The sequence below is a fragment of the Sylvia atricapilla genome, chromosome Z (genome assembly GCF_009819655.1).
Source record: "Sylvia atricapilla isolate bSylAtr1 chromosome Z, bSylAtr1.pri, whole genome shotgun sequence".
Taxonomy (NCBI): domain Eukaryota; kingdom Metazoa; phylum Chordata; class Aves; order Passeriformes; family Sylviidae; genus Sylvia; species Sylvia atricapilla.
The window spans coordinates 22,070,846-22,092,726 of NC_089174.1; the positions used below are offsets into that span (position 1 = coordinate 22,070,846).

General features: G+C 39.9%; 1 protein-coding gene across 1 annotated transcript in view; it reads left to right on the forward strand.

Annotated features, from left to right (window-relative positions):
* The first annotated feature begins 15,651 nt into the window (after positions 1-15,651).
* Positions 15,652-21,881, forward strand: part of LOC136374241 (coiled-coil domain-containing protein 171-like) — a 33,442-nt gene continuing 27,212 nt past the window's right edge. The window contains exons 1-3 of the mRNA XM_066339546.1: positions 15,652-15,735; positions 17,574-17,748; positions 19,979-20,160. Of these exons, the coding sequence (XP_066195643.1) occupies positions 15,652-15,735; positions 17,574-17,748; positions 19,979-20,160 (441 nt within the window). The remainder of the gene's footprint in view (positions 15,736-17,573; positions 17,749-19,978; positions 20,161-21,881) is intronic.

Sequence of the window (21,881 nt, forward strand, 5' to 3'; positions counted from 1 at the left end):
AGGCCTCGGTGAGGTCTCCCCTCAGTGTCCTCCAGCTGAACAGACCAAGTGCCCTCAGCCACTCCTCATAGGGCTTCACCTCCAGGCTCTTCATTATCTTAATGGCATCCTTTGAATGGTCTCTGACAGTTTAATGCCATTTTGATATTGTCATGCCCAGAACTGCACACAATATTCCAGGCCACCCCAGAGCAGAGCAGGACAATCCCTCCCTGGCGCAGCTGGCCATGCTGTGCCTGGTGCCCCCAGGACAGGGATCCTCCTGGCTCCAGGGCACTGCTCGCTCATGTCCAACTGGCCATTGACCAGGAGCTCCAGGTCCATCCTGGGGCAGAATCCAGCATCTTCCCTCATTGAACTTCACACAGGTGGTGATTGTCCATCCCTTTAATTTGTCACAGTCTCTCTGCAGGACCTCTCTTCCTCTGAGGCAGTCAACAGCTCCTCCCATCTTAATACTGTTGTCATGCTTACTTACTTAGACTCCTTTCAGGTCTGCATTCAAGTTATTTGTGAAGATGTTGAAGAGAACCTGCCCTAAGATGGAGCCCTGCAAAACCCCACTAATGACAGGTCACCAGCCTGATGTTACCTGATTCTCTATAATGCTTTCTTCCCAACACATGTGCCATTGCTCACTCATCACATGACGTGTTTATCTGGCTGTAGGATGGACATTTTGTACAGAAAGATCCTGGAAAAGAGTATGGAAAGCTTTCCTGAAATCCAAAAAGATTACATCTGCTGTTTTCCCTTGATCCACAAGGGGGATCATCTTGTAAAAGAAAATCAGGTTTTGCACGCAGGACTTTCTCTTCATAAAGCTATGCTGGCTGTGACTCTGTGTAGTTCTTCAAGTGTTTTTCTATATCTTCCAGATAATCTTTTCCATGATTTTACCAGTCAGTGAAATGAGACTGACAGGCCTGTTGTTTCTGGGGTCCTTCTTGCCCTTCTTGAAATTCAGGACAATGTTCACCCATTTCCAGACAGCTGGGACCTCTTCAGTTCCTAACTGTTCAAAAGTCATTGAGAGAGGCTTTGAGATGACATCAGCAGCTGAGGATTCTCAGACAAATCCCATCAGGGTCCACAGATCTGTAGGGATCCTTTTGGAGCAGCAGATCCCACATAAGGGTCAACTGGGAGTTAATTATTCTTGCAGCTCTGGTCTTCCAGCTCAGGGCACTAAGACTCCCATGGTCCATCATTCGTGTTGCAGACAGAGGTAAAGAATGTATTAATAACACCTCTGCCTTGTCTATGTCCCTGTTTGTGAGGTGACCATCCTCATCCCAGGATGGGGCAATGTTATTTCTACAGTGCCTTTTGACATTAATATGTGGAAAAAAACCCTTGTTAGATGAGCACTAGCACTTCAGCTAACCAGAAAAATAACACAGGTCGGGCAGGATCACCTTTTCTTTGCCCTGAAGAGGGGAAAGGCTGAGTCATCTTCCTATACATCTCTTGTTTACTTGTGCCATCTGTGTGACTGCTGCTCAAAAACCTTCTGATCTAGGGTAATGCTTGGCATACCCTCACTACTGCTGCAGACAAATAGGGTTGCCCAGAAGCTCCTCAGCCAGATTAAAATGTTATTTATGCCTTTTTTGGCTTCAGGTAGTACATGAATTCCCAACACTGCTTTTCTCTGCTAGGTAAAACTCTGGCTTTACCTGATAGACACTCCTGGAACAAGATGAAGCTGGCTGCAGGAGACAGCTGGCAGATGGGATTTGTATGATGGCCCCAGCACTGAGCAGACCAGAGTTGGAGCAGAATGAAGCAAGAGGAAGAGTAAAAAGGGTGCAAGAGACCTGCATGGATGAACAAGGAACTCCTGAAATTATGCAAGAGTAAGCAAGAAATACACAGGAGATGGGAGCAGGGTCAGGCCACTTGGAATGAACATAAAGGAGTTGTCAGAATAAGTAGAAATAAGACAAGGAGAAAAGGAAAGGCCCCTCTGGAATCAATCTAGCCAAGGATGTCAGGAACACACCACAATTCAACAAAGGAAATGCATAGTCCTGTACCTGAGCAGGAATAGCCGAAAGCTCCAGCACAGGCCAGAGTGATTTGCTGGCAAAGAGCTCCGCAGAGAAGGACCTGGCAGTCCTGGGGGACAAACAGCTGTCCCTGGGGACAAGGAAGCCAATGGGATCCTGGAGTGCACTTGTTAGGGCACTGCCAGCAGGTCAGGGAGTGATCCTGCCCCTCTGCCCAGCCCTGGGAGGCACCTCCCGAGTGCTGTGTCCAGCTCTGGGCTCCTCAGGGCAGGAGGGATGCAGAGCTCCTGGCGTGGGTCCAGCAAAGGCTGTGCAGGTGAGGAAGGGCCTGGACCATCTCCCTCATGAGGAAAGGCTGAGGGAGCTGCGGCTGTTCAGCCTCAAGAGGAGCCCCACCTGAGATGGGCTCTCAGCCCTGGGTGTCCCTGTCTGCAGGGAGGGCTCTGAGCAGGGCCCAGCAGTGACACCAGAGCCACAGGCAGGAACTGATGCTCAGAAAGTTCCACCTGAATATGAGAAGAGCTCTCCTGTGCAGGGACCAAGCACTGAACAGATTGCCCAGAGAGGCTGTGGAGTTTCCCTCACCGGAGATATTGCAGAACCTGGACACAATCCTGTGCCATGTGCTCTGGGATGACCCTGCTGGAGCAGGGAGATGGGACCAGATGAGCCACTGTGGTCCCTTCCAACCTGAACCATCCTGGGATTCTGTGGATGACTTGCTGTTTTCTGCTGTAAACAGAAAGACTGCAAGCTTTGCTGGGAGCTGCAGCTTCCAGAGCTCCTTCTCCTTGGATACTTCTCAGCAACTTCCTTGACACGAGTCTGCTTTCTGGTCAGGACAGGCAGAGAAACCCACATCCCACTGTTGTCCAGACATAGAAAAATCCTCACTGCCATTGCTGCTCCTCTGCAACAACAGTTTGCAGTTTTCAACAGTAGGTCTCTCCACAGAGGGGATTTTATAGGTTTTCTCTGTTATTACAATTTACTTAGATTGCTCTTATATTCTGAAATGTTGGAATTTCCATGTAAACTACAGCCTAAATACTTTGGAAAAGGTCCCATCCTCCTTGCTCAACAGGCAAAGCTATGGTTCTCGTGCTCTCAGCTGCCTGTTGCTTTCCTATGCCTCCTTCCTGTGCCAGTGGTGGATGTGCCTCTGCATCACCTTTTCCAAGCCATGCCTTTCTTGATCTGTGCTACTTCAGCCAAGCTGCAGCATTTCCTGGAGATCAAGCTACCCCAGCTCTTTTTCCACTACTCTTATTGTTCTTATCTGAATTCCAGCTGCAGGAGGGATGTGCAGGTCAGGTCAGCTGAGCACAACGGTGAGAATTAATTCCCAGTATGGTGCCAGGACCCAGAGGTGTTGGAGCTCCTCACTGAGTAATGCAGCCATATGTGTCCCCAGATGTCACTGAAGCATCTTCACAGCACAGCCTGGCCTGTGGTAACTTGTCAGCTATCCTGCTGAGGTCACTTTCCATGTTAGGCTTTCCTAGGTTTCCTCTTGCTGGATTGATGTTTACTCTGTGTGTAATTCCCACAGGTTTTCTTTATTAAATTTTGCTTTCTACGCACATGCTTTGTGCCTTTTGCTTTTCTCTGCCTGTGATTCTGGTGTCTGTTGCTTTCCATTAATTTGCAGCTCTCACCAGTTCTAACTAATCATCCCAAGTATCCTCATTACTTTCTGCTTGTGTTTTCTGAATCATTAGTGAGGCTGTTAAATAGAACAACTCCTAACACCTATCCCTGTGCCATCATATTATACAAACATTCCCCAATTTGCTATATTGTCCCCTGTCATTTTGTTCTGGTCCTTCAGCCAACTTTGAAATGAGAATGTTCCTTCCAAGCCTGATTTACATTAATTTATCAGAGAGGAATTTTGTCAGTGTGTCAAATGTTTCACTGCAGTCCAGACCTGGCTGGTTTTGCTCTCCTGCAACTGTGACCTCTAGTGTTTTCTTTGGCTTAGATTCTTTCAGAATAAAAACATCAGTAATATTGCCAGGCAGCACTTGTTGCTTGCTGCTCAGGGTGTTTTGGCCTTCTGAATTCCTGGTGGTATAAACCACTATGTGTTACCTGTATTTCACTTCTCTGCTAAGACCCAGACAATCTTTTCTGCAACAAAGTTCATCTGCTACAATTATCAGTTATAGGGTATTTTTTCTTAAGCATAACCTATTACAGGAGTAATATTTTCAAGGAAGCAGATTTCAGACATGGATTTCAGACAGCTGTATGGTGTTCATCTTGTTCAGCTGCAAACCCTTAGACATGTTCCTTGCTGTTTCAGGTAACAGTGCAAGAAAAACTGGGGTGGAAATAGAGAAAGGTAAGCTGGAAAGTGGCTGTTAAGTACAGGAAGCTGGTAAATAGAGGTAAATTAAGAAAGGTTTCCTCTTTTCAGCTCTTAACTCAGGTTTGGTTGAGGGATTTCCTTGTCCTGCTGGTGTTACTTGTCACCTTGTGAATTGCAGCTGGCTATAGCAAGTCAGTTCATTTCTCATCCTGCAGCTGCTGGACTTGCCAGCAGCTCCTGTGATGAGAGTGCCCATGCTGTCAGCAAATTCTCCCTCCTGCCCTGGGAAAGCACCAGCCTCCCTAGGGGTTGCAATCTTAATCAGCAGAGTCCTTAATTTCTGGATAGGCATGCATGCAGTGCACCAGTGGTACCAGATTTAACACTGCACCCAGAATCATCACACATTTGTTAGCAGCTGTCTCCACTGAGTAACACAAAAATCTTTTAACTGGGCATCATTTTGTGCCTTAGGCAGTAATAAATAATATAGGTTTTGAAATGGAGGGGGAATTGGATAATTTGTTTGTTTTGCATTCTGGTGTGAGAAAATGTGATGTGTTTTTCACAGCCAGCAATAAAAAACACTCTCAGGTCTTATTTTCCTAGTTAGCAAGAAGACTGTGTATAATAAAAACACTGACAGGTGCCTTCCTATTCAGTATGCTGACACACCATGCAGAGCACTCCAGCTGCCTTGAAACTCATGGAACATGTTAAAATGTAAAAATTATACCAAATAATTGTACAATTACAAATTACTGAGAACATCCTTCATTTTACCAGCAGAAAATTACACCCTTAACTGTGAAGGTAATTTTGATAAAATCAACACTCTGGGCTAGGAATTTATCAAGCAAGTAAAGTTTGCTTACCATTACTTGATAAAAGCTTCAAATTGTCAATAATAATGTATTATCATCATGAAAACGTTTTGCTCTTTGTATTTACCAAATCATCTTATCTATTCATGCAACACTTGCAGCATACAAGTTAAAACAGTAGTCTTGATTTTTCAATCAGTTAAATGGAGGGAAAAAACCCAATATTACTGTGAAGAGCTGAAAGGCTGTTTTGTAATTTTCATATTGCCTTGGGACCTTTGGAAGGAACTGCTCTCTTGCAGAAAAAGCACTGCACCTTTTTCTTCAGCTTGTCTAGGCCATATGTTTCATTTCTAGTTAAAGCATGAGCCATTTATGTCATCAGCATGACATCAGCACTGCTGCCCTCTACCTGAGAAGAAAAATAGTGAAAATACTTTCCTGAACAAGTGATCCCTTGCAAAGGAGAGCAAGATCATTCTGAATACTCATTTGGTTTCCAGGCCTCTAAATGCACTGGGAGCTGTCTGTGCTGGGCCTGGGAGCTGTCCAGGGAGGACACTGCCACAATTACAGAAACTGGAGAATGGCAGAAGTACCCCAACATCTTCAGCAAACCTCTGGAAATTCTTGACCATGGTTCTGCCTGAGTCAATCCCCACTCAATGTATTACCAACTGTCTGAGTGCACCAATAATCTCTGCCTTCCACAGCTGGTATTTTGGTATTTCTCACCCAGCAAGGCCCATGGCTGGACAAGAGAGCAAATCAGAAAAGCCAGCAATACAGATGGGAAAGAAAAACCTCAAACTGACATTTGAAATAAGCACTCATTCACTAAGAAAATGGATCACACTCCCATAGCTCCACATTTCTGCAGGAGGGAATAAAGGAAAAATGAGTGCAAAGAGCATGATAGATTGTGCTCAAAGAGCTCATCATCAGGCTTGGAGCTTCATCTCGTGGGTGCTGCCCACCAGCAGTGGACAGTGCCTAAGAGGGCTGGAGGACATCAAAGCTCTCGGGGATCTGGAGCTCAGTGGGGCTCTCAGCCATGGACACACTTTCTGATGGCCTTTTTACTATTGCTTTGTAGCACTGAGGAATGCAGTGTGGGTGCCATTGAATCTCTCTTAAATGTCCACGTTGGAGTCACTGATGGGCATACCTGCACATCTGGCAGGGCTATCTGTGAATTCCTCTTGCTCTGTCATGGCTCAGGGCTGCTTTGAAAACATTTGTCATCTCTGAGATGAGATGTTGCCCTGATCCTTGCAGAGGCAAGATACTGTACCTCCAGATTGTTGCCTCAAGTTTGCCTGTTTTTCACTTTTTGCATTTTGTTCTCATGCAGCTTCAAGTAAACTATGTATATTATTAGAATTGTTTACATTCTTCCTCTCTAGGAGGAGAATGATGATTGATGGTGATGGTCACCAACGAGGTCGAAGAGGTGGCTACCTGTGTAGCCAATCTTGGCCTGTCTGTAAATTTGTATATATATGGAGTCAGAAAAATAAAGTAGAAGCTTTCCTGCTTGACCTCCTGCTGGCCTGCCTCGTCCTTTCGTGCTCCTAACAACAGCCGCAAGTGTGACCCTCCGTCACACCAGATCACTGATCTTGAGAATCAGTAGAACTTGTCCTCCACGACCTGATTCAGGCACTGCTGGAGACGGGCTTTTGGTGCACCAAAGTTCTGATGGACCTGGATTGTCTTGATGGGAGGAGTTCTGGCATCACCCCAAAGCAAGGCTCACTTGACAATATGCAGGACCAGGTGGAACATTTGGGGAACAAAGTGGAGCCTCTTATTCCCAGAGATGCTCAAAGCATAACAAGGCTAAGGAAAGAGATAAAAAAGCATCTGGTTAAACCCAAAATAAAATCAGTTGTGTGGGATAAGGAAGGGAAGAAAGCAGAAGATCATGTTTTAGAAAGACTCACGTTTCTTACAGCTATATTTTATCCTATAGGAGATACATATCTTGAGTCAGATAGATCAATTATTTCCTAACAAAGACTTTATACTGTTTGCTTACATCTTAAAAAAATGCATCTTGAATTTCAGCAGTGTTCAGTGATGGTTAAGCTGCCGTTTTGCAGTTGAAAATCTGGCTAATGAGATCAAACCCAAAGGCATTTTCTCCCATATCAGCACCTGTGATAGGGATGGCAGCAGGCTAGCGGGCAGGGCATGTTTTTTGAGCAAGGGAAAACAGCTCCTTTCCCCATATGCACCAGGGAAATTGAAGTCAGAGTTAAATATCTCTAAAATCCTTGACTGCAACAGAGGTCTAATCCCCAAAAGCAACAGATAATAATGAGATTATAAAGGAAAAGGTTTTGCTCTTAGCAGCAGGCTAGAAGGCTAAAACCTCCCCAGCATTTTCTACGTGGTGTAACAACCCCAAAATCTCCAACCTCTCTGTCTCAATTCTCCTCCTGCCTCTAATTTTGCACTGTCTATGCCTCAGGAGCTGATGAATGGAGAGTAAACTGCTGAATGCCTCAAAATCCCACTTCCTAGAGCCGGTCCTCATTTGTCCAATTTAGACCTACCATGTTTTCCTGAGGATTTCTCATCCTACTAGCTAACTGGCTCAGAACAAAACAAATCATTATTATTCCTGCAGAATTCAGAGGGGCGTCTGAAAGAAGACAATTTTTCCTGGCATGTTTTCTTTCTGAAGGGTATACTCAGTGTGATAGTCAGGGCATGTGATTGCTGGGCTCCAGAGTAATAGTGAGCTGCCCACAAACAGATCTGCTGATTTCCAAAACCTCCTTAGCTCGGTCTTGCCATGGAAACAAAATCTCACATAGTTTATATGCAACAATGGCTGTGCAGTTGCTCTTTATTTTATTCATCCTTATTTGCCCCTGTGCATAATAGTGGCATTCTTTAATTCTCTCCATGTATAGAAACATTCCATAAGCTTCTAATTCTTACTTACAAACCTGGGGCAATCTCCAGGATATTTGCAATTTAGAAAAGGATTTAGAGAATGCAAGAATTCGGAGCAGGCAAAAAGGAGTGTGGTATAGCTGTGTCCTCTCGACAGCCAGATGTGGGCTTATGTCTTCCCAAAGAGACTGTCTCCAGGACCAGGTCAACATCCACACATTACTGAAATAGAAAATCGTGAACCTAATTAATGCTCTCTCTGCTGATGAGGAAAACAATCAAGAGGAAGCAAGGCTGAGGAAAAGAAAAACCAAAGGCCTGGTTTATGTGCACGGAAGGAGCTGTGATTGCAGTTTTGGCAGCTGAAAAGCTTAAAGCTTTAGCCCAGTCTTCTTGTTCCCTTTTCACTTGGACAAAGGGCTCAGAAGGAGGCACTGGACTTCGATGTATGTAGGGGAATGCACACACAGGCATAATCTGCCAGTTTGTGAAAAGGAAGAAATTGATTGCTTTGAAGCATTCAGCTGATTTCCTAGTTAATTTCCATGCTGCAATAATCAGTTCCACCACTAAAGAGCAGAATGCTGTTAACAAACCAAGGTCTCGGCTTTGTTCACTTTTACAAGTAGTAAAGTGAATTTCTGCAGCCAGAAATTCCTTTCCTGGTGCAGCGAGAAATTATGGACAAGCTGAATGAAATAATAGAGACAGTACCACTAGTCCACAGCAAGTGCACCACTGATCTGGAGAAAGACTCCTCATCTGGAATGTGGATTGTGTGACAGACTGTCCAGTAGGAAAAATAAAGCATCCTTGCAGAAACCAATATTTGAATATACAGAAAGGTTTCATGCAGCACAGATGGAGCACCACTCACTGCACCTACAAGTTACAGAATTCAAATTGAATTTCAGTAAGATGAAAACAAAATGCTGACAGAGCCCAGAATCTGTGAGATAAATTAAGAAAACTTAAGCAAAAATTCATTACCCATGAGAGGTTTGACAGTGTAGGAGGATTAAATAATACATTACATTGGAAACATCAGGCACAATCACTTTTGAATGAACAGGAGCAACAGCTACAGGAGTCAGACAAAAAACTAGAATTGCACTCCAATGAAGAAGCAGATAAAAGCCAAGTTTTACACGAAATTCTAAAAGAATACACATAGAGAGTGTCTGGCGATGGTCTGGACCTGACAATATCTGTTCACAAAATGGAAGAGAAGACAACAGACAAAGAAAGTCTGCATTTTATAACTCAATCTTTATTTCAGATATCCAGACTTAAACCTCCCTTTTCTGTGATTTGTCCATGGAGTTAGTTTGTTGTCTTAATCTCTACTTTAATATTTTGTTTTAAAATCACAACCTTGTGCATAAAAATCTCTTGGAAATAATGAAAAAATGAAACAACCCACAACACACCCTCCAGCCCCCTATTTTGTTTGGCACAATATATTTCAAATAACTATATAACACAGAATTAGCAGAAGCACAGCTGAAAGACATAAGGTCATTTACAGACATAAGGTCACAAATGAAAAATGAAGCTTTGAGACTTACCTCAGAGAGTGTAAAATGTTATAGAGTTTTTATCTCTTGCAATTAAAGCTTTCAGTATTGAAGCAAGTATGCTAAAGGATGTGTGCTGTAAGACAAAACCTGGAAGAAACTCAGGATACCATGAAGTTGGCTGATGCAAACTTAAATCTTCTGCATGCTAAGTGTGCAGACAGAGAGAATTTAACAGGAACTTTAAAACAGGAGCTACAGAAAGTTCAGCAGTACTGAGAGACGGAGAAAGTGCTTTTCCAGGATACTGTAGGGTGGGTTTTAGTCACTTGGTTTTTGACACATGCTCATACCTGGTGTTCGAAATCTCTCGGCTTCAGAAGTTTCACAAGAACCTTTTCCTAAATAAGCTCCCTCCTCATCGAGGGAAATGTACTCTTTTGGTCCAGAGAGCCCCTTGCTTTGAATTTCCTCTCTATAACCTGGGATATATAACCTGCCCTGAGGATATGCACATCTCACAGTCTGGCTTTTATGTCAGTCAGTCGTTTTAACTTCCTGCACTTATATTTTACTGTCGGGAGACCTTGAGCCTTAAAACATGTCTGGGAGGCCGGAGAGAGCGGCGCGACGCCCGGCAGAACCCCACGCTCGGTTCGGGGCATTGGAGAATTACAGCGCCCTCCATGGCAACCGCGGAATCCCCGCATGCCCGCCTCGGGTTTCGCATTCCTTCCACCCCGTTCCAGAACTCGAATTCCTGTAGCGCCAGGCGCCGCTGTCCTCCAACAGTCCCCAGCTCGTCATGCTGGAGGAGGAGCACCATCGCAACAGCTCCTGGCATCGGCGCCAGGCTGTCCGGCGAGTTTCTGTAGTTTCACTGCAGAACTTTTACTTTCTCCAGAGCCTGCCTGTTTAAAGTTAGTGCGCCTTAAGATCACGGTTAGATTTATTCTTGAGTGGTCTCTATCACCTTCAAATGTCGTGGGATCTTCAAACGTCATCTTGTTCCACCCCCTGCCAAGGGTAGGGGCACCTTCCACTAACCATCCCAAGCTGCTGCTCCAAGACCTGTCCTGATCTTGGACACTTCCAGGGATGGTGCAGCCACTGCTGTTCTGGGCAACCTGCGCCACGGCCTCACCAACCTCACTGAGGAGAAATTCTTTCTCATATCTGTTCTGAATCAGTGGCCTATTCTGAAGTATTCAGCATATATTCAGAAATTTTCAAGAAGAAGCGGACACAAATTTTTAATGGCACATCAAACATAATTCCCCATGCAAAAACTTTCTCTGCTGTTTCATTTAGTTATGGAGCTCCCGCAAGCTGCTCCATGGCACTGGAATTTTTTATTTTCTGAGTGAAATAGCATGCTTTTTGAATTTATCCCTTTGCGTGCTATAAAGCTATTGCTATGTATTTTAACAGAGGAATATTACAAATTTAAAATTTAGCATTCCCAAGTGACATTCTTCAGATTTAGTTTCTTTTCCTCTGTGTGACTTCAGAGTAATTTAAAGAAGTTTTAAAACTTCAGAATGAGTAGATGTGATTGAAAATATTTTGATTGTGTTATGAAACTACAAGTTGTTGTTTTTTTTTTCTGTTCATTATGAGATTTTTGTTGTAAGTTGCAATAATAAAAAGAATGGTCCATGAAAAACTAAGTTCTCAGGGCTACATCCTAATGCAAAAATTCTGTGCAATTTGTGAAAGACTTAGCAGCCTTTAACATAGCAGGTGTTCTATTAGGTAATCTTGGGTATCTGATCTACTTAAAAAATCATAGTTCAGTTATCTCCATTAGAATTTCTCATTGAAGAGAAATGGAGTTTGTAATCTGCTTAGAAGAATGCAGCTCAATCTACGCAAACATAACATTTTTATTGGTATTCTGAAAGTGTATATTCTACTGTATTTATTCTACTATGTATATTTCTCAACAATATTCAGGCATAGAAGACTTGCAGTACTATTCTGTTTTCTAAAACCGATGTCAAATTGCAGTTGTGGTAACTGCTCACATGACATGGTAGTAACTCTCTTGTGTAACTGCTCAGAATTGGATAAAAAATTAGTATTTCAGTAGGCTGACAAATAAAGTAAAGCATGTCTCTGCTAAAGGCCTTAATGATTTTATTATATAGATGAGCCTAATCTTTGAAGCTCATCAGGTAAAAGAGTAAATGGTTAACTATCTTCTTAATTCTCTACAGCTTATAAACTTAAAAAACGCGTTTTGGCCCATGACGAGTTTGCCCGCTTCAGACCAGGAAGCTAATTGGTGAGATCTAGTTCTGGATTTTTAAGACTAGCAGTTTAATTTCTGCCTTTTGTGGCTTACTGATTTTCTAGATGCCTGAAATGATGCAGTTCAGGCTGAGGAAGAACCAGATAGGGTGTGATACATGAAAGCTGTCATAGCATCATTAGGAGGTAGAGATACTTTCTGCCAGCATATAGGAACCCTGCCCAGGAGGCACAGGTTAGCAGATTGAGGTGGCAGAGGTTGGCTTTAAATCTTACCATGATCCCAGTGTTTTATAATTTGATAAGAGTTTGATCTTTGGTCTTTCTTTAGTGTGTACAAAACTGCCAGTTACATGGGAACTGCAAAATTCCACAGCTTGCACAGCTTCACAAGTTTAGCAAAATTACACTCCTAGATAGTAAGTTAAAGAATATTTCTCTCTGTTGCAAAATTACTCTGCATTTTCTGTCAGCTGTGGAATTGAAGCTAGTAAAAAGCTGCTTTTCTGCAATGGCCAGTGTTGACTCTAACCAGAGGATTTGTGAACACTGAGAATTTAAGTTTTGAGCTACAAGATACCTCTGCAATGTAGAACTCAAGAGCTATTCTACCTGCTCATATGGTTTCTTGAAAATTCTTAAGTCCTGATAAAAATGGTGTCTTAGATAAAGTTGTAGATGGTGAACAACATATTTTAGTTAAAAATCAAGGGTTGATGAACTAGTAATATGTGAAAGTGGAAGTAGAAAACATTATCTGAATGTTGTTAGACTGCAAACTGTGCATGCTTTCAAGCTTTCCAGGGACTTTGGGTGGTTTTTCCTTTGATTCAATCTTCTGAGAGCTTTATGGTTGTAGCACTTCTAGATGTTTCATGAAGATGGAAGGAAAAATTTCCTACAAGTGGTAGTAGGAAGCTTTCATAAAGTAGTGCATTTGCTCGCCATGCTGTGACAATTAAAGAAAGTATCACAGAAACGAAAATTCTTAAGGCTGGTTTATATTTTATTTGAAAATGTTTAAGTAGACGACCAAAATGAAGTAGTTAACATAGTAATAGTTCAGCAGTTCTGTCACTGGTTTGCTGGGGGTGTTTTATTTGTTTGTTTTTGTTGGTTTGGGTATTTTTGGTTCTATGCTAAGAAAAAAATAGTGGTTTTCTGATATGTATTTTTTAGTTTCCACCAGTTGCATTATGAGCTAAGAAGCTGTGCATAAAATGGTATTTTAAAAAGATGTCTAATGCTTTTTTTTGCCAGTACTTAATATTATGTTTTCTGTTTTAGTGCTCTAATTCACATTTTTCATTTCCGTAACATCCTTAATTTGCCAATATTTGTGGTGCTATTATATTTGTGCATGGTATGATTTTGGTTATTTTTTATTTCCCTCCCTACCCTCCTTGCCCTGATTCAGTTAAGCAGAATAGTTAGCTGCATAGTTAGTTTCTCCTCTGAGTAAATTTTATTTTGTAGGTGCTTCCGTTATGATTTTTTTGTTGATGGATATTTAATTGGAGACCTGGAAGAAATAGTTGGTTTTTTTACTCTGACTGCCATACAAACAAATGTAATTTAATTAAAACCTTAAAGAATTTTTTTGCAAGAAGTGTTTATTCTCCTGCTTGCATACCATGTGGTCTCCATGAAAATAATATTAAATCTCACCAGGTTTAAAGAAGCCAAATGACTCCCCTGCTGCCTACAGACCAGATAAATGGTTACCCTTTCCAAGACCCTTGTTTCTTAGACCAAGTCTTCCCCAGTTTTAAGTTTGGGTTTCGTTCTTCCCCCGTGGTGCTGTCTGGCTTTTAGTTATCTTCAGCTGAGATTGATACTTCATTCATTATCTCTGAATAAAATTATTTGCCTTTATTTCTTCTGTGTTTTCCCCAGAGAGGGAGAAAAAAGGGTCTCTCAAACGACAAACAAGATTTTATTCAACTTACAGATGCTCTGGCTGTTCAGGTTCTACTTATTTCCAAACCTTCCTATTGCAGGAGCTGAGTTGCATGAAACAAAATTATTTTAATAGCTGCTTATCTCTTGCTCTTTGTGTCATGCTGTTCGCTCTTGGTATGGCTCTGGTAGTAAGTACTGAAAGCTATTAATGAGCTTGTGGTTTTCTGGCAGTGCATGCAAGTTTTAATAATTCTTACCTCTTACATTTATTAAATACATAAAATGTGTTAAGAACATGGCACCACGTGGAACAATTTCTGATGGACATACAGCTATTCCGACCTCACAGATAAAGTTTGTCTTCTTTTTAAATGGGAATATACTTTGTGTTTATTAAATTAAAAAAATATTTATAGTCTGAAGCTAAAAACTGAAATGTCATCCTTTAATAGTAACAATGTCTTTAAAGGAAAGATTTAATCTAAGTTACTGATCCCCTCGTGGAGCATTTGTGTCTTTTTTGCCAGTCAAAAAAAAACAACCAAAAAGTGAGAAAACAAATATCATCAGGTATATTTTTTGTCATGAAAAATCTTAATTGTGCCTATACACAAATCTAGGTGTAAAGTGGTCACTTTGTATTTATTAAAAAAATTTATTAATGAAATACTAGTACAGTGTCATTTCTGTAAAAATATTTCATGTAGAAAAAGTTACAGTATTTTAGTGTTTACATTTCTGTATTATATGATGACAATTTAGTGCTAAATTTAATAATATAAAATTGATTTTCTGATAAAAATGAAATTTTTACATGATAAAATTTCTTTTATCAGTGTATAATCGTACATTTATTGCCCATAAACTCTTGCCCTTTTGTGTGGAGAAAATAATTGTTGCAGTCTTACATACTTAACCTAATGTGAAAACCAACATATATCAAATAATGTGAATACTGATTTACAAGTACTGAAACAGCTTAAAATTTGTCCAGTTTGAAGTTACAATAATTTAGCTTAAAATTATTTAACTAGTTAATAAATATGTATTTTATATACATATTTGTAGGTGTATGTGTATATATATATGTATACATATATATGTATATGTATATATAGACTTGTGTGTATGTGTATAATAAAAAATAAAATTTGTATATTCTATGTATAAATTTTTCACTTTATATATAAAAACCTTGTTTTGACTCTTTCATTATTGCTTGTGATGCTTGAGGGCTGATTCTGCTAATTGCCAAGTAGATTCTGTTTTAACTGAAATAATAAGGGAAATTAAGATAATACAGGCTAATTTGGAGGACTAAATGTTTGTGTTGTGTTTGTGATCAGTTGCATGTCTGTAGTTTGAATGTACGTATCTCTGAACACAAAGTTAGCAAAAGGGAGGTTTTTTTCCACATCTTGTTTCATGACAGAGATGGTTCTTAGATGATAACTCATGTTAAAAATGAGACTTACTGTGGAGACAAAAAGCTTGTTAGTTGTTTTAACTTAAATGATTGGAATGATGGTTTTAGGCCTCCTGGAGGTTAATTTAAAAAAATTATGGGAGTTCATTATTAAAAATAAAGATACTAAAAACCAATCATTAACATGTTATGCTTAAATCAATTTTGTTAATCCAAAGTGCATCTCTCTTTTAAGTTCCTGCTGCCACATCTCTAGTGTCTTTCACAATAAGCAATTCTATATAATCTTTTCTTCAAAGAGCAATAATAAGATGAAAACTGCATGAAGTAATTTTATTTATGTGAATGTTTAAAACTCTGGGCCCATTATGGGGTAATTGAAGTAAAAAAACATTAAAACTTCAAAGGAATACTCATGTTTTTTGAAAACACATTTTTCTGCTCAGGTAATTATATACAAGTGTCACGGTCACCTCAGGATAGAAATCCATCAGAAATGGACACTGTTGAAGACTTGAGAAGGAAACTCCATCAGCTTGAGAAAAAAAATTTGGAATTAACAAATCAACACAATCAAGAGGTAAGAACTTTATTTGTTTGCTTGCTTTATTTTACCATTGGAATAAGTGTAATTTGCTTCCTTATATGCAATTTGTTTCCTTGAGATAGTCCTCTCATCAGGTGAATCAAAATCAGTCAGTAGTTGCAAAATAACTAAGAAATAGCACTGTACAGACCTCTCATGCCAGTCCATAGTCCATGCCACTGATATCACTTTTAGTGTCATTGCTTATAGTTGAAGGTGTGTGTAAGAAACCTGAGCACTACAGAGCAGCAAAGTCATGAAGAGGAATATTTTGCACCCCCACCTTTGGAATTCTCAGTGTAAGATGTGGTTTGTTTGTTTGAGTGTTTTAATCCCAGTAATTCTGAGGACCCGTTTTACAGAATCGCACCACCATTGATGGAGCAATAGGAGCAAAACAAAAGCAAGTCACTGTGTAAGAAGGAGGAATCTCTAAATCAATGGATATGTGTCGGGGGGGTTTCCTCACCCGAGCTTTAGGTGATTTAAAGTCCTTGGCCCTCTAAAAAGCCCCAAGTCGCGTCCGTGTAAAAAAGCAGAGTCCTCAAGGTTTGTTTTCAGGTTTCTCGTGTTGTTTATTTTTCGATATCTCAAAATTTTCTCTGCTCCCAGCCGAGGTCCGGACAGCAGCTGGGATACGAGGCGACTGCCCACAGATGGGATGTCCCCTAACATTTATATAGATAGTTACTGTACTAGTTATTTACTATTTTGTGCCAATGCCCAGTGCCCACACCAGAAGTGATATTCTACTTCAATCCAATCCACTCTAACTACTTTATGCCATCACCGCCCCAAAAAATGGAGGACGAGGAAGAAGGAGAAGTACATAAGGTACCACCCAAATTCCACCATCTTGTCCCCATTTACTTCTATTCTAAAAATTCTAAAACTATTAAATTCTATATCATCTACTGTGCTAAATTACAACTTTCACATCCTGGAGGTTTGTAATTACTTCTGCAATGTTGAAAGCTTTTCCCATGGATTAAAATCAAACCCGGTGTTTTCCTGGGCTCTGTGCCAAGGTCTCCGAGCCCCCTGGACCGGCTCCACACCCCCCTGTCCAGGGCTCAAACTCCTTTCCTCAGGTCCCAGGCCATCTAAGGGGATGTCCTGGACTCCAACAGATATGGAGCAAGAGACTTGGTTACTTGGCTGTATTTAATCAAAAACAGATGAATGAGCACCCACACCAGCTGCCCCGTAACAAACTGCTAAGAGCATAATTGCTACTTAGAGCAGTAATAATAACACAAACTAAAGAAAATTCGAATGAAGTATTTTCTCACTGGTACTTCATTTAAGTACTACTTTGCCACAAGAGTATCAGAGAAAAGCTTTGTAATGAGGTGAAATGATTTCCCATGAATGAAAATCCTGTTAATAAGGATACTGCTACTTTGTAGATGTTCTGAAGAAAGGCATGTTTTGCTTTCCAACTTCTTTTGTTCAAATGCCTTGAATGTGGTTTCCTGGATCCAGTTTTTGGCAGTAAAGACTAGACTATCTTTCTTACACTGGACAAGAACCATAGTGAATTACTAGTTGTCTGATAATCGAGTATCCCAACATGACTGTTTCTCTAGTTGTTAAATACAGTTACCAGAAAAATTCCTGTGGAATATAATTATAACTTTCATTTTCTTAAGGCAGACTATGTTTAGAAAAAGAGAGAGGTATGTTTAAGGTACAAGAAATTAATCTAGGAAAAAGATCAGTTTGCATTAAAAAAAAAGTATCTAAAATGTGCAGTTTCAAGACTGTATTTCAGATTCAGACAGCATAAGATAGCAACTGTGAATGTAATTTCCAAAATATTTATTTTCTAGATTATTTACTTTGAAAAAGAAATAAGGAAATTAAGAGTGGAACTTCAGCGAGGAGAAGTTCTTCGTCAGGGTCTGGAGAGAGAAATGTCATTTGTTAAAAAACAGGCTCATATGAAGATGTGTACTGCAAAGGATGAGCTATGTGATATAAAAACAAAACTTCTGGAACTGCAAGGTAATTAAACAAAAAAAGAAAAAAAAAGATCAGAGGTTACATCAGTCCCAGGTCATTAAAACAAGCAGAGATTGAACAAAATTTTCCAGTTATTAATATATAAGTATATATTATATATATATTTTTATATATACTTATAAGAAGCCTCTTATTTTCTGTTGTCTTACTCATCCACTTTTTGTAAGCTCGTAGGCATTTACAAAACTCTTGCTGTCTCATAAGAATTAAATATAACCTGCTAATCCTATCGATACCTTTTTTTCCCTCTGGCTCCTTACCTTCTGTTATTGCTTCCCTCAGTGTGTGCAGAATTATAATTAAGGCACCCCTCTCCATGTCCTGCTTATCAGTATGTCCAGCAATTCTTCCTTTTACATTTCAGAGGGAAAAAAATCTAGGCCTGTTTATTTGTTTACACTCTTTCTAATTCTTTTCCCCCTAGGAGTTCTCATCATACTGCTTTTTTCTTTCAGCTTTTCAAATATTTCTAGTTTTTTGTTGCTTATATCTGGCCTCTTCATGTAATGTTTGGTTTTCTTTTTATACAAATAATGTGTGTTGTGACTGTAGTGTGTGGAAAGGGGGGGGTTTACCTAGAGATTTTCTCGCCTGCTAGCTTTGCATTCAGAAATTCAAATTTTCTTAATCGTTCTCAAACAAGTGAGAGATTTCTCACACTTAAAAGCTGGGGAGATGCATTTTTTGTTACCTACGTAAGTATAATACTCTTTAAACTTAGTATGGGAAGGTATATGTAAACCTTTGGTGTTCACAGAAAGGACTGGAGCCCTCCTGGAGTTTGTAACGTTTGAGAACATCGGTATATGGAAGGAAACTCTAAAACTTGCAAGTGCACTTATACTGCCAGATTTTTATTTAAGGATAGTAAGAAATTTGCACTTTCACTCACTTGGAGAACACACAAATGATAAAAATCTTATGGTTGGTTTAAATTTCTCAAAATGTTTTTGGTTTGGTTGGGGGTATTTTGTTTTCTTTTGTTTATGGGTGTTTTTTTAAGTTTTTGTTTGTTTCTTTGGTTGGTTTAGTTTGATTTTTTGTTGGCCTTTTTTCTGGGTTGGTTTTTCTTGCTGTTGATATTGTTGTTGGTGGTTTTTTATTGTGACAAATGTCAAGGAAGCCAAATATTCCTGGTGTTGCTTCTAATTTCTTTTTTAGATTTTAACTTACTTCTTTTTCCTGATCTCTTGGAGGTTTGCTCACCTCGTGTGGTGCTTTTAATACAATCCCAGCTTAACCCCTTAGACTGAGCAATACACTCATACCCTGTCTTTAGTATTTTCTCCAAACTGTTTTTCTGCTGTTCTTCTTGAGGCTCGACTTCCTGAAATCTGACAGGTCCACTAATTCTCTGTGTTGTCTCAACATGTCTCCTCTGGTTGTTTCACCCTTCTCCAGTTAGGAAGAAGTTTCAGAAGAATGGGATGAACTTGAAGGAAAAATCTGCTAGAAAGTGGTGATCACATAATAACATAGCTAGTTGTACTCAGTAACATAAAAAGCTAAAACAAAATATTCCCAAAAGCCAGTTTGTGAAATGAAGCTAAGTTTCAAGTAAAACTGTTTATAGGAAAAGAACTTTTCCTTGGCATTTAAGCTTTCACAGAGAAGTATATGCAGTATTTCCCTGTCTTGGGGCAGTTGCTGGGCTGAAGATTTGAATCTCTTGAGCAGCAGTAAATTTCCCCGGAAAGGCTAAGCCTTTGCCCACTAGCACAACCTGCCTTAGCTTTCCTAGAGTTTTTTGTGTTGCCCGTATCTTTATTGATACTTAAACTGAGCCTGAAATTAATTGATACAGGCTAAAGTATCACATACTATCAGATATTTGGAAATAAGCTTCCCAAGTGTTACAGAAAAATGCAATCAAGCTCACCATCCTATAGAGGCTTCACTTGAAAGTGTTGAATTTTTATTCCTTTCCAAAGGGAGAAGAGATTTGATTTGTAAAAATTTCCAAAGCATTTCTATGTCCTTGTGTGAAAGATGCTACAGGAACACAAAACGTGATTTTTTCTTTGTAGTGAAACTGAAAGTGTTAATGTTCCAGTGTTTCACAGGGTATCACAATACACAGAACTCATGTTTATTATACCTTTTTTTTTTTTTCCTGAGCATGCTTATTTGCACACTGCTATTTGTCATTTTCTCTTTCTCTCTCTCTTTTTTTGTTTTTTTTCTTCTTTTTTTTTTTTTTGGTAAACAACAGTACCCAATGACAAATATCAGCGGAAAGCAGCAGAGACTGAGAAAATGTTTCAAAATGCTCAGAGGAGGTGGGAAGAAGAACAACAAAGATTTGCAGTGGAGAGGGATAACATCCGCAGAGAACATCTTGCTGAATTGGAATTCCTTTTTAAAGAAAAAAATAAAGCAGAATTGGCTTGTCAGGTATGCTGTATTAATAAATGTTCCATAAAGTGCTGACTGAAAGGTTTTTTTGGTGCAAAGTGTGTGGTGGGTTGTTTGGTTTTTGTTTTTGTTTTTGTTTTTTTTTTAAGGGAAAAAAATGCCCCAAATACCTAAAAGCTGCAAAATTGTTCTGAAGATTACAGCTTTATGCAGTTAGTGTGTAATGCTGATTTGAGGTTTTGATGGAACGTGTTGTGGCTGTTTGTCATGGTAAACACCTAACCCAAGTTATCAGTACACAGTGGTAGTGAAAAACAAAGGAGTTTGTGGACAGGACCTAAGATCCTTCTTGGAACAAGCAGAAACATAAGTCAGTTTTCATTCAAAGCTGATTCTTATAAAGGTAGTGAATGATATAGGCTGTGAAGAGCCTACTTTTAGATAGAATTTTTTTTTTAGGCTGCCAGCTCTAGCAGGGTAAGCTCTGAGTTCCGGCTAGCAATAAGTGGCTGAGTTAATTTGAGGAGGCCCTGGAAGAGTATTGTCTTGCTAACACAAGTGTAGCAACTTCTACAGTGCTTTATAGAAGCTACCTTCAGAGAGTTTAATGCTGCACCAAAAGATCAGTGTTGAAAAAGTATGCTATGTTCTGTCAAGTGAGGTTTGTCCTCAAAACAGGGCAAAAGGAACAGTGGACGGCCCAGGACATTGTGTTCTCTGTCAGTTTTGTCAATGTCCTCTGCCAATGGTTGTAGAGGAAGGAGTTTTGTTGGCAAATGTATTAAAGCTACAAAATTGTAGACAAATGAATAGACAAAGGTTGCCGTGAATACATCAAGCTTGCTGAACAGGTCAGCATGAGCTGTAGGGTTTCAGAATCTTGGCATTTTTATACTCAGAAGTCTTTCAGAACTTTCAAAATGCTCTGAAAGAAAAATGTGTTTCACTACTAGGTGCCAAGCCCTAACCTGCCTTCCGTAGTAAAAGTGTTCTATTTTTCCACTTTACTTTTGTAGCTGTTCCCCATGTATAGTTATAAAATTCCGGGAAATAATAATAATAAAAAAAAGTTAAATCTAGACTTGACTGCATTTAAACTTGTCAGATAAACATCAGAAATATCTGCGTTTATAAATTATGACTTTGAATGTGTTGCAGCCTTTTGTGCTGTGCATTTATAGGCATGGTTTAAATCTCCCTTAGTTATTCAGAGTTATAAAATGAAAGTTAAGGAGATTTAATTGCAGCTCTAATACATGCAGAGAAGTGGGATTCTGAGCACGTAGGCAAATCCTGGCTGGAAAAAGTGCACTTCATGAACTGTAAGTCTGAACTTGGCTGTTAAAATGCTAAGGTATGCATGGGAGTGGAGTCATAGAGTGTTGAAATGTGTCTCTGGGTCACGTAGCAAAACCCACCCTCTCTGCTTTGTGACAGGTTCGTGGTGAGCTCTGTTTGGCATATCCTGGTCCGGGATAGGAAATGTCGGGGTTTTATAGGAAGAGCAATAGCATCACCCCGTGGTTAGGCAGGAGAGCATATCCCTTCACGTTTTTTTTCCTTAGAACACTTGTGAGATTATGTCGTTTACACTGGATAAAAAAGGAGAGAGAGGAAAAAAAAAAAAAAAAAAAAAAAAAAAAAAAAAGACCAACCGGTTTTTTCATGAGCAAATATTTGCAAGTGGCTATGAGGATAGTATTACACAGTCATACCACCTCCATAAAGTTCAGAAATTTGTCTAAGCTCTGCAATTCAGC